The 20,620-nt window shown below is 41.6% G+C and overlaps 1 protein-coding gene across 3 annotated transcripts in view; it reads left to right on the forward strand.

The window, feature by feature from the left end:
* AKAP6 (A-kinase anchoring protein 6) overlaps window positions 1-20,620 on the forward strand; it is a 487,918-nt gene that overhangs the window by 250,268 nt on the left and 217,030 nt on the right. For 2 of the 3 annotated variants that reach the window (XM_070427710.1, XM_070427721.1), the window contains exons 6-7: window positions 10,890-10,986; window positions 12,114-12,280. In XM_070427710.1, coding sequence (XP_070283811.1) covers window positions 10,890-10,986; window positions 12,114-12,280 — 264 coding nt within the window. The remainder of the gene's footprint in view (window positions 1-10,889; window positions 10,987-12,113; window positions 12,281-20,620) is intronic. The other variant, XM_070427731.1, reaches the window with a different exon arrangement.

Consider the following 20,620-nt stretch of genomic DNA (forward strand, 5'->3'; position numbering starts at 1 on the left):
GTGGCCCGGTTGAGCATCGACCCAGGAACCAATTCCTGGTCAGGGCACATGCCCGGGTTGCAGGCTCCATCCCCAGTAGGGGTGCATGTGGAAGGCAGATGATTGATGTTCCTCTCTCATCGATATTTCTATCTCTCTATCCCTTTCCATTTTTCTCTCTCTAAAAATCAAGAAAACATATTTTAAAAAATTATTTCCTCTCCTATTTCAAACCAAACTGGACTCTGGTTCACAGAGCTTTCTGGGTCTTGTATGGTATGTTTGTAACAAGAAAAACACCTATAGAAGGGACAGAAAGAAATGCTTTCTTCTGTTGGCAGGAAGTAATTCATCTCCTATGGCCAAAACACAGGGAAAATAAAAATGCTAACTCAGATATTAGAAAGGTTAAAAAAATTCCACAGGTTAACATTACCATTTCAAATATGAAGACTATATGATTAGACAGGATGTTAATGACTTGATATTAGAAAATTTATTAAATTTACTTTAAAAGCAGTTTGGTTCCTCCTTTCAAATGCATGAAGTATGTGAGTTGGAATAGATCTGCCCCAGGCTGCCAAACAAATTTTTAATGGAATTGGAGTCCTTCTGGGATTGTCCTAAATCCACATAATATTCTTAAGTGCTGGTTTATGCACTGGGACCTTTAGATTAGCAGATGTACGTGTGAATAATATGCTTGTATTCATCCATCACCTTGGTGACTCCACCTCTGTAGGGGCTGTTGCACATCAATTATCCCACCACAGGGGGTCCAGAGAGATTCTGGCCAGCACTGACCTCCTTTCAATCAGGCCTCAGGGCAGTGTGTTCTGGAAGTCGAATGGTCCCTTTAGACAAAACCTCTGAGAATCCATTGGGCCCGATGTGGCCATGCTGGGAAGTCAGTGTGATTACCTGTGCCAGGTGTGGGGGCAGCATTCAGAAATACAAATGAAAATTTGCTCACTAAGGGGCACCGTCAACATTCAGCATCTCTCCCCTCTATCTAATTATTTCATAAAATATTAGCAAAGTCAAGTTTAGTAGCATACATTTACCTTCCTTATGATAAAGCTCATTTGTTTGAAAGAAATTATGGTTTGTTGAAAGATTTAAATTAACTTTCAAATACTTGGAAATGTTTCTATTATTTTAGGTTTCAGAAAGAAAGTCTACTCAGAAGAATGGAGATTTTTGTCTTTTTATCTTAATACCTTTTTCCCCCCAAGAAAACAAAGTTTTTATAATGCTTATCTTTTCTTTTCCTTTTTTATTAAATTTTATTGTTGAGATTATTACAGATGTCCGCCCCCATAGGTCCCCTCCACCCAGTTCCCACCCCGCCCCAGGCTCTCACCACCCTATTGTCCGTGTCCATAGGTAATGCATACATGCATATAAGATCTTTGTCTAATCTCTTCCCACACCCCCCACAGCCCCTTCCCTCTGAGAATCCTCAGACTGTTCCATTTCCATGCCCCTGATTCTATTCCATACACCAGTTTATTCTGTTCATCAGATTTTGTATTCGTTTGAATTTTAGATTCAATTGTTGACAGATATGTATTTGTTGCCACTTTGTTGTTCATATTTTTAATCTTTACCTTTCTCTTCATCTTCCTCTTCTTAAAGAATGCCCTTCAGCATTTTATATAATACTGGTTTGGTGGTGATGAACTCCTTTAGTTTTTTCTTGTCTGTGAAGCTCTTTATCTAACTTTCAATTCTAAATGATAGCTTTGCTGAGTAGAGTAATCTTGGTTGTAGGTTCTTGTTATTCATCACTTTGAATATTTCTTGCCACTCCCTTTGGCCTACATAGCTTCTGTTGAAAAATCAGCTGACAGTTGTATGGGCACTCCCTTGTAGGTAACTAACTGCTTTTCTCTTGCTGCTTTTAAGATTCTCTCTTTGTCTTTTGCTCTTGGCATTTTAATTGTGATGTGTCTTGGTGTGGTCCTCTTTGGATTCCAGGCTGGTGCTGGTGCTGGTGCTGGTGCTGGGTCTTGGGGCTTTTATTGATAAGTTTGGGGCTCCCTGACCCAGCTGCAGCTTGTTTGACAGGTTTTTAGCCTGAGGAAGGATAGGCCATTCATATGCAAAAGCCACTGTATACAATTCGGGTGGGGTTGTATATTGGGTAGGGCAAGGTCTCAGGAAATCACCAGGGTGGAGCAGACAGAAATGGCTGCCAGTCAGCCCTGCAATGGGGTGGTCCCAGCACGGGAACAATGACCACTGTGAGCACCTCCATCTGGAAGAAAGCCGCCCCTGAGTTCCTACCCAGATGCCAGACAGTTCAGTTTCTCCTTGTATGTGTCTGGGTCCCCCCAGAGCCTTGCCCGGCACTGAAGCTTAGAGGAAGCGGGAGCTTGTAAGTTCAGTTCGTGGTGCCGGCCTTTTAAGAGGAGCAGCTGGGTCTCCAGCAGCCTGTGTGTCACTCAGCCCCAATCTGCACTGGTTTTTACAGCCCGTAGTTCTTATTGCCCATAGGGACTTCTTTCCCCAGCTCTGGAACCCTGGGCTGGGGGTCTGGTGTGGGGCTGGGACCCTTCACTCCTCCAGGCGGCCCCTGCAGAGGCAATCTCCCTCTTGATTAAAAAAGCGGCACATGTGGGTGCCAGACCAGCCTGTTCTGCGCCTCTGCACCTCCTACCAGTCTCAGTGTGCTTTCTTCTTTACTTCTCTAGTTATAGGACTTCCACTGATTCTGGATGATGGTTCTTCTGTATTTCAGTTGTAATTTTGATGTGATTGTGGGAGGCAATGAGTACAGTCATTTGCCTACACAGCCATCTTGGTTCTCTTAATGCTTATCTTTTTTTTTTTTAAAAAAGAATGTTTTTATTGATTTTATAGAGAGAAGAACAGAGGAGAGAGAGAGAGAAACATTGGTCAGTTGCCCCCTGTACCCATCCTGACCAGGGATGAAACCCACAACCTGGTATGTGTCCTGGCCAGGAATTGAACTTGTGACCTTTTTGTGCATGGAATAATGCTCAACCAACTAAGCTGCACTGGCCAGGGCTAGTGCTTATGTTTTTATAATAAACTTGGAACTTCTTTCTCAAGAGTACATAGTACTTTTAATTTTTTAAAGCTTCTGATATTGTACCCAGAGGTGTATTGTGTATTGTCATAATTAATAAATCAATGACAAATGTAGCCACTTCATCTTGTTGGGGAGATACAAAATTGTGATGGTGGCTGACCATTTATTTAATTATGTGGTAAGTACCATATGAGAGAGTAAAGTTAAATTGATGATTTGGGCTATCTCAGCCAGGGTACAGTTTATATGGCAATTACACCAGGATCATCTAAGTGTAATTGGCAAGTAATTTTGTAAGTGAAGGAACATGACAGCTCATTTACATGGTGTTCACTGAGTAAAATTTGGGGACATTTATCAGCTGCCTCCAAGTGAACAGTGATTGCACCATGGGCAGTTTGAAAGCCCCATGGAAGGTTTTGGGAATGAATCTCTGTTCATTTGTTCCCTAAATGTTTGTTAGGTGTGTTCTGTGCACCAGGGACTGTCCAAGGCACTAAGAATACAATAATGAGTGAATAGTTCTACTCTCAAGGAACCCATGGGTGGCATGCAGACACATCATCAATAGTGACACAACAGTGTCGAAGGTAGAGGTGTGAGCTCTATGCAGGTATTGTGGATGCTGAGGAGGGGAAACTTGGGTGATAGAAGACGGTCAGGGAAAACCTGCTAGAGTGGCTGACACCTGAGATGAATTTTAAAGAACGAAGCAGGGTTGCCCTGGCTGGGTTGCTCAGTTGGTTGGAGCTTCGTCCCATACACCAAAAAGTGGCAGGTTCGATTCCCTGCCAGGGCACATACTTACTTTGCAGGTTTGATCCCTAATTGGGGTGCATATGAGAGACAAGTAATTGATGTTTCTCACATCTATGTTTCTCTCTCTCTCTCTCTCTCTTTCTCTAAAAATCAAGAAAAACATACCCTCAGGTGAGGATAAAAAAAGAAAGAAAGAGAAAAAGTAGGGCTGAGCCACGGGTAGGGGAGAAGGGCTTTGCAGGCAGAGGTGCTGGTGGAACAGAATCTTGGAGGAGCAGGACGGCTGGTGTGAGCCAGAAGCTCGAAGCAGTTCAGACACACTTCAAGGCAGACATGGGGCCTGAGGAGCAGACTTGGCTGGGGTTGTAGAGGGCCCTATAGGTCATGCTAGAGGCTGGACCTTATTCTTCATCCTTGGGAAGCCCCGGGAGACTTTAAGAAGAGGAGCATACTTTTCAGAGTTGTTCTATAGCCAGACCATTCTGTGTACTAACTGTCTTTATTGGGCTATTACGATATGACAGACTGTTCTACAAATATCAAGGCATTCATCCTCACAGCAGCCCTATGAAGCTGATACTAGCATTTCCCCCTTCTATAGAGGAAAAAACTGAATATTCAGCAGTTTCTCAAAGTTGCACAATGGGTGATGGAGGAGCCAGGATTTGAATCCAGGCTCTCCATCTCCAGAGCCCATGCTTGTCACCATCGCCCTGCACCATGCCGTAGCCCCTTGACACAGTCCACTGGAACTCCCTGTTTATAAAATGAACACCCCTCACCTACCCATTGGCCTGTGAGTCCTGTGAGGCCAGGGACTGTATTTATCATGTTCATGCTACATTCTGCCAACCAAGGACAATATCTGTACTGTCATAGGCTTGTCACAAATAAGGAGTAAATGTAGTTTGAGGGGTCATGACTTGAGGCTGCCAAAGTCAACCTGGCAAGGGATGAGGTTCTAAATCTGTGGCAATGTTAGTCAGTATGGAGGGGCGAGAATGGAGAGATACATTGGCAGGGCTTGGTGATTGATTGATCAGATGTGTGGATTTTGTTGGTATAGTCTTACACTGCTTCTGACTTCCAACTCCTACGCTGGAGAGATGACTTGGCAAAAGAATCAGAAGCAGAGGGAAGCTCATACTGCTCTTCACAGAGCTCTTACATTCCTGGGGAGAAATGTTGTGGATTTAGGATGAGAAGTCAGAAAACACTTATGTGGAGATAGTTAAAAATAGAATGAACACATCTGCCTGGGATTGTTGAGAGACAGAGCTGCCCTGGGGTAGATGAATGGTGAGATGGCCTTTGGGATTATTCTTCCTTTGAAAATTTTCTGGTTCAGAATAAATAAAAATTTTCCCAAGCCACCTATCCTTAATTGCCTGGCTTAAGAGAAAATCAAAGCATCCAAGGACTGCTAAAGATTGAGTCCAAATGCCTGGGTTGTAGGTGAGGAAACAGAAGCCTAGAAAGGCTAGAGGATGCGTCCAGGGCACACACTTAAAGCAAAAGGAAGACCCCGATCATCAGCATCTCAGTCCGTGCTGCCTCTCCCCTAAATCTCCGATAATAGCTTCCATGTTTGGGCGCCTCCTGTGGGCAGGCCCCGGAGCTGGGCAGTGCCACAGAGCCAAAGAGGACCTTGTATCCGCATTGGGGAGTTCAGGGAGCCTCCACCATAAGTGTTACTTGTCACCTAAAAATGCCATGTAGTCCCATATGCTACATAGAACATTTGGAAAATGGAGAAAATGAATTGAAAAGTTCGTAATGATTTTTGTTTAGGCCAACTCATTGCCAGGCACTGCTTAATGCTTTACAATCATTGTCTCTAATTCTTACAACAACCTGGGAGGTAGACAGTATTCTTTTCATTTTATGTTTCAGAAAGTTAAAGCACTGAGAACTCACTCCATCAGACCAGACTTTGTTAACTCCAAGCCTACCATGCACAATTAAAGTTAACATTTTGTTGTATTTCCCTACAGTTTTCTTTTTTTTTTTTTTTAACACACTGGGACCATTCATTTGCATAGCTATAATTTTATCAGAGATACAACTGAGACTTCATTTTTTTGGCTTTTAATATATTCTATGTATTTCTCATGTGCTTTTATAGTCTGCATTTTAATGGCTATATGTCTTATCAAGTTTTAGTAAACAAAGAAATCTTTACTAATAAAAAATCTTTCAATTCCTGGCACATATGGCATTTGTAAGGTGGCATTTCATATTTTGAGTACCCTCTGACCATCCTCTACAGATGGCATTGGGGAGAGGAGGGAGAGACTGCCAGGTGTGGCATGGGGACCTGGGTTCATGACTTCCTTTCCCATCCGGAGCCCCTGGGAATGCAGGAGGGTGCAGGGCGCAGCTCAGAGGGGAGTCTCCGCGGAGGTGGCCTGAGACAGGTAGCAGGTGACTTCAATCCTGTGCTTTTCTGATCAAACATACATTCTTCCTCCCCCCCCCATGTAAAAAAGCAAGTTTTCATTTTCCTGGGGTAGTAAAAATCTTTTGTGCGAAGAAGAAGTGTCATCAAGTGCCTTATTCATCAGCATATATACTGTCTCTGTAAAATGACAGTGGGAGTAAAAGTTCATCAGTTCAATATGTCTTTCACTTTTGGAGACTCCTGACTAATAACCTCTGGTATTTATCATCAGAACAGCCAAAGAGCTAAGATCTGGCACATGCTGCTCTCATGCACTGAAGAAAGCTTAAAAAGACAAAAGATTGTCTCCATTTTTCCTTCTTCCATTCATTTAGAAGAGAAAGCATATCTTTTTTTAATTAAAAAAAAATATGAGCGTGCAGAAACATCTGGCCTATATTACCATAGCACTCTCCTAACCGGCCTCCTTGTCTCCAGTCTGCCTTTAAAAATCAACTCTAACTCTACACGGAGAGATTTTTCTAGAATACAGACCTGCATCAGTCACTCACCCATACTGCTTCCTTCATGGCTCTTTGAGTTGAGTAGCCGCAGCTCCACCTGCCCTGCTTGCACCTGTCCCAGTCGCACTGAGCTGCTGGTGGCCCCTGACTCCTGCTACACCGAAGGCCGCCTCCGGGCCTGCATGCCAATGGGCTCCCACAGCACCTGCCCAGCACTTACCACACTCACATGTAGCCCACAGTCCTGTTTTTACTTGGCCAGCATCATGCTTTAATTTAAAAAAAAAAATTAAATCTCATTAGGCAGGGCATATCATTGTTCAGTTTGCTTAAGGCCCCACCGCTCTCTATTATACACCAAACTCTAAGGACACATTTACTCTTTGCTGGGTCCTATGAGGCTACTTGCTCTCTTATTTTACCCAACAGACTACAGGCTGCATGTACCAAGGTTTTGTATTAACTTTGTATCTATAGGCCTGGCAGAGACTGCTCACAAAATAGCTATGGTATTAATCCATGCTTTTTTTAAATAAAAAGCTTAAGAAGCCTCAATAACTCTTTTTAGCCTTTCTGTTCACAAACATTATAAAGCACAGGGACCTCAATGGAGCCAGCAGATACTAGCAGTGTTCCATGAGGATGGCTGAAAGTCTGTGTTTGTGATATGACGCTGCTAAGACTGGACCACTTTGAATCTTTAAGCCTCTGAATGTGATTATGCTCAGCCCCACTACTTCCTGTGCCAGGATATCCGTATCTGTTATGATCCCTCATGAGAATTATTCTTCACATTTGTCATAGTTTTGTCCATCAAGACATGCATGTCCTTGGTTTCATTTCATCTCCACATGACCTCCACCCTTCCATAAACTGGGCTCTGCAGAGATTTGAATGGAATAGGATTTATCTGCTTTGTAAGGTTTGATCATGATCCAAGTACCATCAGTATGCCTACCACAATTTGGATCCTGCCAAGGAGTAAGTAGCCAGATCTGGACAAGCTAGCGAGGCTAGGCTGCAGTCATGGAAATATCCATTGGTCAACCACAGATGGGCCATCTTGTTGATAATCTAGTCCTTTGTCTCAGTCACTGTATTTTCCATCTCCTTATCATTCTCTTCTAGACATTCACTTACATGCTGCTGTAAAGATACCAAAAAAGATGTGGTGTCCCACAGGACCCAGTTTACTCATATTTATGGAATTTCACATCATCAGTGACATAGGTCTGTGGTTTCTGTCTACGGCAATGTTGTTGCTGTAAATTAAATCTCCAGAAGATGGCCTGCATTCTCGGGGAGTGCTACGGGTGTTTCAGAGGGACTATATGCCATGAGGCATCGATGAGGAAATGTGTTAGAAGCACAAGAATGGAAATATGTCCAAGTGTCAAGTTCAAGGCAAATAAAAAGAAAACCCTTTTGTCTAAGCTTCCTTCCCTAGGGAAGAGGTGGGGGTAGAATAGGGAGAGCTTATCATAGAATCCTTTAGCTGCCAGAAATTTCATTGACAATTTTGTTAATGTGCCTGCTAGGCTGCCTTCTCAGAGGCCCATTGTGAATTCCTTAGCTGATAACATTAATAGTTAATGGGTGCACCTGAAAATCAAGCAATATTGTACCATTTGGGTAATAGTTATATTAAATGGTTCTTTTCTACAGCATCAAGCTTATCAGCTTATCTTTTTCTAATAATGAATACCTCATCTTTTCCAATTTCTTAATCAAGCACTTCCATATGATCTTGAGGCAGAATCAGATCCAGCTGCAAATAGTCTATACTCTTGGCCTGGATTATGTAAAATTATCCAACCATCTCACAGGTCCTTATGTTCTGTTCTCCTCTGAGACAAGGGCCTGACACACCCCTTCCCAAGCTCATGATCACCAGCACGAGCTAACTTTACAGTCATGAGGAAATATGTAGAATAGGTTTCTTCCTAGATTTTGGCACTATGGAGTGGGTCTCCAGGGTTTTTCTTTTTCCTGTCCCTTCTCCCTGAGATGCACGTGCACCTCATTCTGCATGGCCTTTCTTCAGAGTTGGGTCTTTCCACTGCAGGGACAAAAAGTAAATGCAGCCATGCTTTAGTGATAAAACAATAGATACTTCATTTTTCATAGGTATTATATGCTATGGATTGACCAGAAGCATAAGGCTCCCCATACATTGCCATACTTTATTTTCTTCAACCAAGTACCTGTAACTGAAAGAGGAAAATACAAGAAATAGTGAACAACCCTTGGGGAAACCCAAAATTGTCTCTTTCTGTCATATTTGTCTGAAACTTTGCTATTTCTGATGCCTCTAGTCAGATGAATTTTTGAGTCAGTTTTATTTTAGCCAAAATTTTTATTTTTATACTTCAAGGCCTGATCTACCTGGCCCTATCTCCTTCATGTGCAATTTCTTTTGATTTTTTAAAAAAATATATTTTATTGATTTTACAGAGAGGAAGGGAGAGGGATAAAGAGTTAGAAAAATTCATGAGAGAGAAACATTGATCAGCTGCCTCTTGCACATCCCCCCACTGGGGATGTGCCCGCAACCAAGGTACATGCCCTTGACCAGAATAGAATCTGGGACCCTTCAGTCCGCAGGATGACGCTCTATCCACTGAGCCAAACCGGTTAGGGTTGATTTTTGATGCTCTTTTTCTTCTGAGCTTTGAAAAGACCCTCTTTTCCCACTAAAAACAGGAGAGCCCAGATTCACCACTACACATCCTTCTCCTGTAACACGGCAGGTGCCCTTTGATGCCAGAGGCCATGTTTTATATCTGCTCAATTGCTATTACTCGCCGCCACGGTATAAAGAATAGGAGCAATACATAGTTTATAAATGAATGAATACCCAATTTCACAATTTATGGTTGTTTAACCTCTTTTGTCCAAATTTTATTCCAACTGGGACTGTACCATCTTGAACTTCTGCAAATATTCTTAATACTAAGTTCGGTGCAATGCACACAGCTATGGCTCAGTGTTTAGTGGGAGCAAAATATGTTGTATAATTTGGAGCCCTATCACAGAGAAGCCAAAATTTGGCATGCAATATTTCAGAATCCCCGCTCATTCCAATTAGTCAAGTGAAGGAGTACATTTTTATCCTGAAGACTAACCATTGGTTGAACAGATTGGTTACTATAATTACTCTCTATTGGACCTCCTGTGGTTGGAACCTCTTATAACGTTCCAGAGATGGAAAAATATTTGGAAAACCATCTGTGTTTCTCGAAATATTGCAATGGAAACTTTCACCTTCACAGAGTGCTACTCACCCAGGTCAACAGATACCCATTATTCCCTCAAACATTTATCAAACATTTCATATGTGACATGAGTTGGAGATAAATGTGAAACTGGCAAGTATTTCAAATTGCTTATAATTTGGTAGCCAAGTACAGAAATAAAACAGAATGCAGTCTGATAAAGTCTACAATAGAAGCAGGTATAAAGAGCAGAGGTAACAGAGAGAGGGGGTAATTATCTCCGTGTAAGGGTTAGGGAAGGCTTCCTGAACGAAGTGGCTCTGAGTTGGAATTCAGCCATGACATCAGGTTTTCTTGTTTGGATGACTATCATGCCCCTGATATACCTGATTTATTCATTTATAAAGCAGTATCACATTGTAAGAAATAAACATTTAAAAATCAAAGATATGAAAAGCGTTCTACTCCTCACTGTAGCACCCAAACCCACCCCCATACTCTATGGTTTGCATGATATCTGAGAAACAGAGCTGAATATCTACTATATTAATGGAGTTATATATGTGCACAGAAGGCTAATAAATTTATGCTGCCAAATTTTTATGGTTTCATAAGTAGTGCTATTACTAACATTTGTAATAAGTGAAAAAAGGAATTCATATGTGCTAGTAGGAATTCAGTGTATTTTGTAGAATACTGCCACCCTTGATATAGCCTATGGGATGTGACTTTTCGTAAAGACCCAATGAACTTCTAGATTTGTCAGCTGTTTCCAAACAGATGCACTCTGCTAATCTAATGGAAACAGTCTGAGCCCAGGTCCCAAATATCAATAGCTTTTAGTATTGCAAATTAGTTTGTCTATTGAGTAACTTGGACTCTGTAGTTGCTGATAAAAAGCAGCAAGTCATTATGTAGGGATGTTTCATGTAAACTGCCCTGCCAAGATCTGATGCTCATCTCTGTCCTTACAGAGTTTTAAGTTGAATGTAGACAGTCATTGTGCTCTCAAGGAAGCTGTGGAGGAGGAAGGACACCAGCTTCTCGAGCTCATTGCATCTCACAAAGCAGGTAAATCCTCCTGAAATATGGCAAGTCTTTATGTCTCCGGACTATTAAGAATGAAGAAGCATTGCTGTAAATTACTGCATATATTCACCTCCTTATGTATTATTAATATTTACATTATCAGATTGACCTTCAGGATTTATAAATGTTTCATATACTGCACACAATGCGGTGATACTTACAAGATGAAATACTGCCTCCAAATGGTCTGTTCATTGTATTTTGGGCTCGCTGTTCGCCTGAGTTTCAGTTGAAATCACATTCCTGAAAACTTCACATTCACATGCTTTTTGATGTAGGTGCTCTGGAAATAACTTTAAGATAATGAATGAGAATTGTGCATTTAGTTATGATGCATATGCACTGAGATACTCATAGATATCATTACAGATACAAAGCTGGCAGGCTAGAGATATCTGATTATTTCCCTGCCAATTCACACACAGGAACGTCTTGCATGTTCCTTGTTGGTCATTGTATTAGCAGAGTTTTGGCCTTATACCAATTCTTACCCCGGTTTTAATGTATTCATGAGGAACAGATTATAAATAAAAAATAGTTTTGTCATTTGGTTGTACTTATCCTGGTAGTAAAAGACCATAAGACAGGATGAATTACAATTTGGCTCTGGCTTTGAGCTTACCACAGCTAAATAAGAAAAGAGCAGCATTAATCGGATGTGCTAATGCTAAAGACTGCTTTCTTAATTCTGGCCCATTTACTGTATTTCTCATCGAATTAACTTTACCTATTTCCATATATCTTTCTGATCATTATTACATCTCCACACAGATACACTCAGGACCTTTTATTAGGAATGTGAAGCTATAGTTAATAATTGTTATATATTGTGATTTTTCTTCCACATGCAATTTTTTAGTCAATGTACTGAATCCCAGTCAATCCCAAACCATGAATCAATATGGTATTACAGTTTTTGTGTCCTTATGCCTTATGTCAAGTCAAAAATTCCCAGTCTCTATTCTGAGTGACAAATGCTAATATGGCAGGTGAGGGTAATGGTCATTAAAAATGACGTTTATTGTTAAACCACCTAATTTACTAAATAAAGAAGAATAGGGTACAAGTGCAGTCAAGTCCGTGACTTGTGCTCTCCCCTTCCTTTGGAGAAGGACTAAAGGACATGCTGCGGATGATTGCGAGTCAGTGGAAGGAGCTGCAGAGGCAAATCAAACGGCAGCACAGCTGGATTCTCAGGGCTCTGGATACCATCAAAGCCGAGATTCTGGCCACTGATGTGTCTGTGGAGGGTGCGGAAGGGACTGGAAGCCCCAAGGTAAGTAGCTTGAAGTCTGCCTTATTTCCTCTTATTTCTGTCTTCTTTTGAACGAGGCACCACTGAAGTTTTCTCTCCAGCCCTAAGGCTTTTCTTTCCTATTGTGTACACTTTATATATCTATATATAGAGAGCGATGTATGTAAACAAAATGAAATGGCTTTAAACAGTAAAAAAAAAAAAGCCCCCAACTTCCAGGTTTTCTAGGAGCAGGTCTTTTTGTGGAAAGTGCCAGGGTAGGAGGGAGACAGCACTTTCGGGGTAGGAGGAAGGGGGACATAAAACATTTAGTAAACAAAACATAAAGCATCTTAAACATGAATAATCAGAACGGTTTTAAATTGTTTTGTTGCAACTATAAATCACTATAATCAGTGCAATCACTCAGCTCTGACATCCATTAGCCGCTTGGTTACAGCAAATTAACAAAGAAGAGAGAAAGTGATTCATTATCTCATTCCTGTTAATGACTATCAGATGCATTGCCTAATTAGGGGATGGTCATTGTAGTGGGAAGAAGGTCATATGCTTTGCTACAAATCTTTCTGCTCTGAGTGTAAGTTCTCCATAATGGCACATGCACCGAATACAACAAGTACTTTAAAATCGAGTATTGACATGTTTTGGTTATCCATTTCAGAATTACAAAATAACTCTTCAAGCATATGCAATTAAACTTTATTTTGTTTTGTTTTATTTTTATGAGGCACCTTTTAATACCATGTTCTAAAGATATTTTTGACTCGATGTAGAAAGTAATTTTATTAATTTGACATTTTCATGTAATTTCTCTCTTCTTTTGTATTTGTTCTTTTGTGAAAGTAAATGCAGAAAACCAGTTTCATAACAGACTCAGCATCAGAACATATTGTAACACAGGGGAAACAGATTTAAGGGTTCAGGGTTTTATTCCTGGCATGGACAAAGTCATTAATTAAATCGTCATCCAATCATTTACTCAGCATCCATGCCGGTTGGCACTGTGCTAAATGCGTACCGGGCGGGTTAAACAAACCCTTTGCCCTCTTAGACTCTCATTCTTAAGTGCAGGCAGAGGAGAAGCCCAGCCTGCCCCGAGACGGTGAGACCATTTGTCCAGTGGAAAGTTCAGACAATTTATAGCTTTGGAACCTCAAACAACAACCTTTAACTTATTTGTTGGAAACAGATAGAATGATGAGCTCAGTTCCTCTTGAAGAAGGTTCCACGGAGGAGGTCACATTTCAGGAAATACTTGAAGGAAGGAAGAGGGGTGGTGTGGTTCATGAGCACACATTTCTAGGAAGTGATGTGATGAAAGCATCAAAGCTGGAGCTAATCATGCGGCCGGGAGAGTGGAGTCTTCGGACTCCTCGGGCAGAAGGGGAGGAGCTCCTTCAGGGCACAGACTGCAGGGAGAACTCGACTGGACGGATGCTTCCACTGGGCAGTGGTGAGGAGAGAGGGCACAACGAAAAACTCCATTATGTTTTTAATATATTTTTATTGATTTCAGAGAGGAAGGGACAGGGCGAGAGAGATAGAAACATCAATGATGAGAGAGAATCATTGATTGGCTGTCTCCTGCACGCCCCCTCCTGGGGATCAAGCCCACAACCCGGGCATGTGCCCTTGACTGGAATAGAACCGGCACCCTTCCACAGGCCAAAGCTCTATCCCACTGAGCCAAACCAGCTAGGGCAAAACTCTATTATGTTTTACTTATTTAACAAAAATATACTGAGTGCTTACTTTTTAAAATCCTTCTGCATGCCAAACACTGTTCTATAGCACTTCTGTGCATTCTCTTGTTTAATTCTCACACAAGCCTCTAAGGTAGACCTTTTATGGAGAAAACAGAGGCCCAGAGAAGTTGAGTAACCTGCCTAAGGTCACACAGGTGCTAAGTAGCAGGGCTGGGATTTGGATCGGAAGGCTTTGGCTACAGAGTCCGTTTCCATCGCCTCCTGGAGCACTGCCTCTCGCGGGCCTTGCACAGGGCAGGGCATGGTGATGGGCAGCCTCAGTGCTGGTCTCGTGGGGCTTAGGGTGAAGTGGTGATACAGACTTAAATCCAATAATCCTGCCTTATGAGACTGTGATGTGCTGTGAGGGAAAAGGGAGCACCCAGACCTTGGGCTGGGAGCAGTGATTTTGATGAGGACGCCAGGGAAGGCTTCTGTCAGAGACAGCCCAGTGTGAGCAGGCCAGTGTGATTAGGAGAGGGAGGAGGTGCAGGGTCTGCAGAGGGCAAGGGCTTTTGGGGGGAATGACATCACTGATTTCCAGCATAAGAAAACGCGTTCTTGGCTGTGGTGTAGAGTGCAGCGAGGGGGCGCTGAAGTGGAACTGCGGAGGTGATGCAAGCACCTAAATTTGTAAAGGACCCGGGTTGAAATGATTAGCTCTGTCCACCAGGGCCAATTTGAATCTGACACTTTAAAATTAGCTCCTTTTGGAGGGGAGTACTGAGATGGAATAAAGACGATAACCCAATGAGGAGAAAGTATGTATTATCAACAGCGAGACAATACCAGCATTTCTCAGAAAGAGGACCGCCTGCCCGGGCCCTGCCTCAGGTGGGCCAGCACCTCCTGGGTGGGGCCCCAGAATCGCCTTCCACAGCTCCTGGGAACCACTGTTCCTGCAGGAGTGCCTGATTCTCCCACAACCCGGATTTTCACACAACACGAAAGAGGTAGCAATTTAAACATTAAGAGGAAAAATAAACGCATCCAGTTTCTAATGATTTGGGTACTAAACAAACAACAACAATGAAAACCTTCTCTATCTGAAATGTCCCCAGAGTGAAAGTGTCTTCCTCAAGTCAGGTCAGTTTATAAAGAATGACTCGTGTTTTTCTTGTTAATGGTATTTCTATTCCGAAGCATCTCATGTCACTCGGTGTACACAGTACATCTCAAAGCAGCTATGGGGAGCGGCTGTTGTAGGTGTCACGGATGCAGGACCTGAGGGAGGTGCTGAGGACTTAAGACATGGACACGGCAGAGCCAGCAAACCCCAGGCCTGCTCCCTCCCAACTGTTTTTTCGTCCCCAGTCTGCGCGAGTTTTCTCTGGACAAGTGAACTCATCCACAGTCCAGGGAGAAGGTGAAAGCAATTTTAGGACAAAGAAAATGTGTTTCTAAATTTAAGCTTAGGAAACTATGGAGAAATCAGAATGATCATTCTTTTTATTTGTTTAATGTTTATGAACCACCTCCCTTAGTCCCTTAGGCAAACACAAGGAATAATAGAAGAAGCTCAGACTCTGAAGCCAGGCTGCCTGAGTTCAACCTCCCACGCTCACTAGTTATGTGTCTGTGGGAAAATGACTTCCTTCCTGGTGCCTCAGTTTCCTCATTTGTAAAGTGGAGGTAATGCTAATGTCTACCTCAAAGGGTTGTGATGTACATGAAAGAGCTGACGTATCTGAAGTGCTTAGAACAGTGCCCAGCACACAGCCAGTCCGGGGTAAATGTACAAGCCTTCATATTTAGTTGTGGAGACAACAGACAAATAATTATAATATAATCTGATCAGTGCTCTAGTAGAGGTAGGTACAAAGCTCTATGAGTACACAGAGAAGGAAATAACCAACCTGACTTGGGGGTATCAAGGATTTGCAGGAGAGTTATGTTTTAAATGGTGGCAGCAGGGAGGTGCGAGGGGCCAGAGTGAAATGAAAGGATTCGAGGTGTAAAAAAACGTGATGTGGCTAGAACCCGGGATCCTGTGGGCGATGTTTAGGCTGTCTTTCAACAATCACCAAGGCTCACAATGTGACAAAAAATGACCCTTAATGATCAGTGATTTGAGCAATAATTTCTCCTATATCTCTAAATGACACTAGCCAAGCCAGAGTGAGATCCCTGTACAAAATACATCAAATAGGTACTGCTTAAACAGAAATGTTTTTGCCATTTTGCACTAAATACTAGTAGAGCAAGCTTAAATAGGTTTCCCTAAAGTCCTCCCAGGCTGAAAGCTGGATTCCACTTGTCATCTATCATGTCAGTCCTTTTTCCATGACTGACCTTGCACAGGTCATGTATGAATTGTGCCATGAAATGCATCCTCAAGCATAGCAGTTATGATCCTCTATTTCATCTTAGACCTTAAAGAGGAACTAAAATTAAAACATAATAAAAAATAACTCCAGATTCATCTTAGGTTTACTTCAGAAGCTACTGGGAACTTGAGAAGCATAATAGAAAATCTAAGGAATATATCTAGGGGGTATTTTTCTTTTTTACCTTGTTTGAGAGACTGTAGTAAAGGACTTGGTCTTAGAAATCTTGTAAAGAAGGAAGATAGGAGGAAATTCAAAGACTCTGGGAAACTTCTCCCCCAGGAATCGGCAGCATACCTTATTTGTTGTATTTCATTTTTTTAAAAAAGTGTTTCCCCAAGACTGTGAGATCTTTTATACATGGAAATAGAGAACAGAACTCACCAATTCTAGAAATAGAGCTTTAGCACTCTATCCAAGAATTGAAAATGTGCTTGTAATTGTACATTTTACTTTATATTGATGAAAGTTTATCACCTTAAACTAGGTTTTCAGTATGTTAGATTTGAAATACATATAGACAAAGGGATTTTAAAACTCAGCGAATAACTCCTAGCAAAGCCTACATGCTCTTTGTGACCTTCCAAGGAAAAAAACAAAAATCCTGAAAGCAAGAAGCTTTCTTAGATTTTGCACATTGGTTCTTTATATTGCTCTTTCCTTTCTATCTTTACTTTTCACCTGTGCAGCACACCTCATTACAGATACCTTAGAATCGAGGCCGGGATTTCCCCACATGACGTCACTGGAAGCCCAGGGCAGTGGTACCTTTGTCCTCTTTAAAGGAACAGATGCATTTCCAAAGCAAAGGCTATTTTTAAATTTTATTGTAAATTCAGAGAACTTTACAGTTACTAGAGGGTAACATAGCCTAGGTTCCAATCAACATCTTCAGTGAAAGGAGACAGAGGGTTAGCTGGTTTGAACTCTAGAGTTGTGTTTATTTTATCTGCCTTCTTTGAGATTCTTAGACTGAAGTTCTCACCCCTTTGGAAATGGACATCAGACTCTGAAGGTCATCAGCGTTATCTGTTCAACAATAGAACAAGAGCAAGTTTAAGGACATTTCTTAAACGTGTTTGCTCAGCCCTACCAAGGGATGCATGCATGTCCTCCAACTTGGGTATGTTGCTGACCACCTGGCCTCTGTTGAGATGTCAGGACAGGGCCAGTCTAATGTTAAGGTACATTTAAAAAATATATATATTTTATTGATTTTTTACAGAGAGGAAGGGAAAGGGATAGAGAGTTAGAAACATTGATCAGCTGCCTCCTGCACGCCCCCTACTGGTGATGTGCCTGCAACCAAGGTACATGCCCTTGACCTGGGACCCTTGAGTCCGCAGGCCGATGCTCTATCCACTGAGCCAAACCGGTTAGGGCTTAAGGAACATTTTTATTAAGCAGACAGCCAAGCCATGGGTTACTAGTTTTTATGCTAAAGAATTACAAGTAGCCCGGCCAGAATGGCTCAGTGGTAGAGCATCGACTTATGAACCAGGAGGTCATGGCTTGATTCCTGGTACGGCATATGCCTGGGTTGCGGGCTCAATCCCCAATGTGGGGTGTGTAGGAGGTAGCCAATTAATGATTCTCTCCCATCATTGATATCTCTCTCTCCCTCTCCCTTTTTCTCTGAAATCAATAAAATTACATATCTATATATCTATATCTATCTATATCTATCTATCTATCTATCTATCTATCTATCTATATATATATATATATAAAAGCCTAAGCGACCCTTATGACCAGACAACCGGATGACCAGCCTGTAGCTATGACATGCACTGACTACCAGGGGGCAGACACTCAATGCAGGAGCTGCCCCCTGGTGGTCGGTGCGCTCCCACAGCCGACCTCCTGCTGCCAGCCAACCTCCCTTGGTCCCTCTCTCCAATTGGCCCCGATCACTGACCAGGCTGAGGGACCCCAACCATGCAGGAATTCGTGCACTGGGCCTTTAGTGTGTGTGTGTGTGTATATATATATATATATATATATATATATATATATATATATATAAAGAATTACAGGTAGCTTTCTTTAACTGAAGGGAGAGAAAGAAGCCAATTTGGGGAGCAGCTTTGTAAGGTATTTTATCTGTTTTATATAGTACCTCTTGGATAATAGTACAGCTGGATATTATTATCCTGCAATAGAATTTGATTCTGATTCTTCCAAAACTCTGGTGAGACAAGGCACTGTCTCAGCATTCTTTTCTTTACTGGTTCAAAAGCTAATATAGTTAGCATATTCTTTAATATAGGATCTTCAGAAACAGCATTAAGGTGAATAGGAATCATACCTATGTGTTCTTAGTCTCACATACATAGACCCATATATGTATAAAGAAATATTTTACTTTACTCTCTTTCTCATGTAAAAAAGAAAAGACCACAGGTATATGTTGTCAAAGGAACCAGAAATGATATAGTAAGATTAAATCATGCCTAAAGTCATAGAAAGAAAGACAACAGGCAACGGCCTGGCCATTATTTATCGAGTGCTGACAGAGAGCTCAGCCTAGCGCTGGGTCAGACATGAGGGAAGACATGCTTTTCTGCTCAGTGGTCTTATCATCTCGGTGTAAGCACACAGTGTAACATCTTGTCTAATGTAGATTGGGCTATCTTAGATCTGGAATAATAGATCACGTAAGATTCTGATCATCTTAATTAGGATGTTGGCAGATTGAAATGGAATGGGGTTCTTGATGCAAGCAAATGAGTAGTAAATGCATTACCAATTCCACCTCTTCTGTGCAGAATTCTAACGGAAAGGCAGTATTCGACCCAGTTCCGTTCCTGTTGAACTATATAAAAATAGTCCTGAGATTCAGTACCTAGGGAGAGCCCTTTCTTCAACTGTGGATTCTTTTTTTTTTATCAGAAGGGCAACTTTTCTTCAAAAGTGTTTTTGAAAGAAGAAACAAAAGTGAGTTATTTCTCTGAAGATCAGTTGTGGTTACGAAATTCATGATAGAATGGAATAAAAAATAGTTTCTCTACTCTCCTTGAGGCACTTAAATTTGCATATTATCAGATATATGGGTGAATCCAAGATGAGGAATCATTTTAATAGTCTGACACTCTAATGAAGTGACTGAAAAAGTGATTGAGATGATAAAAATATTATTAGGTCAAAGGACACTTAATGGTTAGCCCTTTCGTGGTTTATATGATGTATAAGATCAGAGCTTATCTTGAGTTTTCACACTGTTCTTCCATTGCTGGTGGCCTTGAGGGTAGGTAGAAATATTTGGCTCAGCAAGAATCTGGGAGTGAAACTCTTTGGTGTCTCTAATCAACACAGAAATGGCATTGACCTTAATAGGTATGTAGCCTATTTATTTTCCTTATTTAGTCAAAGAGTGCCTGACCTCTGAATCTATAATGCCTAGAGTTGCGAAGATGCACTGTTTTGGATACAAAGGTACATTCTCTTTCATTAGAATTCACATTTTAAACTCACACCTATTTTAAAGATGATATATCGTTAACACATCAGAGGGACTTTTTGATATGTAGTGGAAGTCAACATTAAAAAAAAGTCTGTAAGTGTTTAAGTACAAAACAGAAGGCAAGTTACAAAACTGCTTCTTAAAAACACTTTGAATTTAATAAGTAAAATTTTTGAAAGTGTGAAACAATTACCTCAGTGTGTGATTTACACATTTTTCCCTGGAATGTGTTGTTTCTGGCAGGAGAATGGGCCAAGCTAGGGACAGCCCTGCTAAAGGGATTACTTTGCTCTGGCTCTCGTGTTTATTGAGTCACCTAGGACTTCTCATAAAGCAGCAGCTTTCAAATGTCCACACACCTGCACTCAGCACCCTGAATACTCCCAATGCTTGTTTAACTGTTCTCATACCCTTAGTATCTCTCCCTCCAGTGAGGTAAAAAAGCATTGAGATGTCCACATTCTGCTTTTTCCTTTTAAATTGGCATATAGCCATTTATGTGGTTCTGATGCTAACAGAGATGGAGTTATTTTTTTAATGAACTGTAGTGCTCTTGGCCACCAGGATCACAGAACATTGTCAGTATTGCCTTGTACTGTGCCTCAGTGAGGCTAATGCCTCTCAGGAAACATCAGATTGGAGGTCCCGCTGGGACAGAGCCCAGGGACAGGACGTGCCTCACTGCACCTTGCAGGCCATTTTGCATTGGGTTGGGGTGTTGGCTTCTCACTGTTATACAACTGACCCTTGAACAACATGGGTTTGAACTGTGTAGGTTCACATACATGCAGATTTTTTCAATAAATAGTACACTGCTATAAATGTA

The sequence above is a fragment of the Myotis yumanensis genome, unplaced genomic scaffold (assembly GCF_028538775.1).
Source record: "Myotis yumanensis isolate MYYU_CA2020_CCGP unplaced genomic scaffold, mMyoYum1.0.hap1 SCAF_1, whole genome shotgun sequence".
NCBI classification, from domain to species: Eukaryota; Metazoa; Chordata; class Mammalia; order Chiroptera; family Vespertilionidae; genus Myotis; species Myotis yumanensis.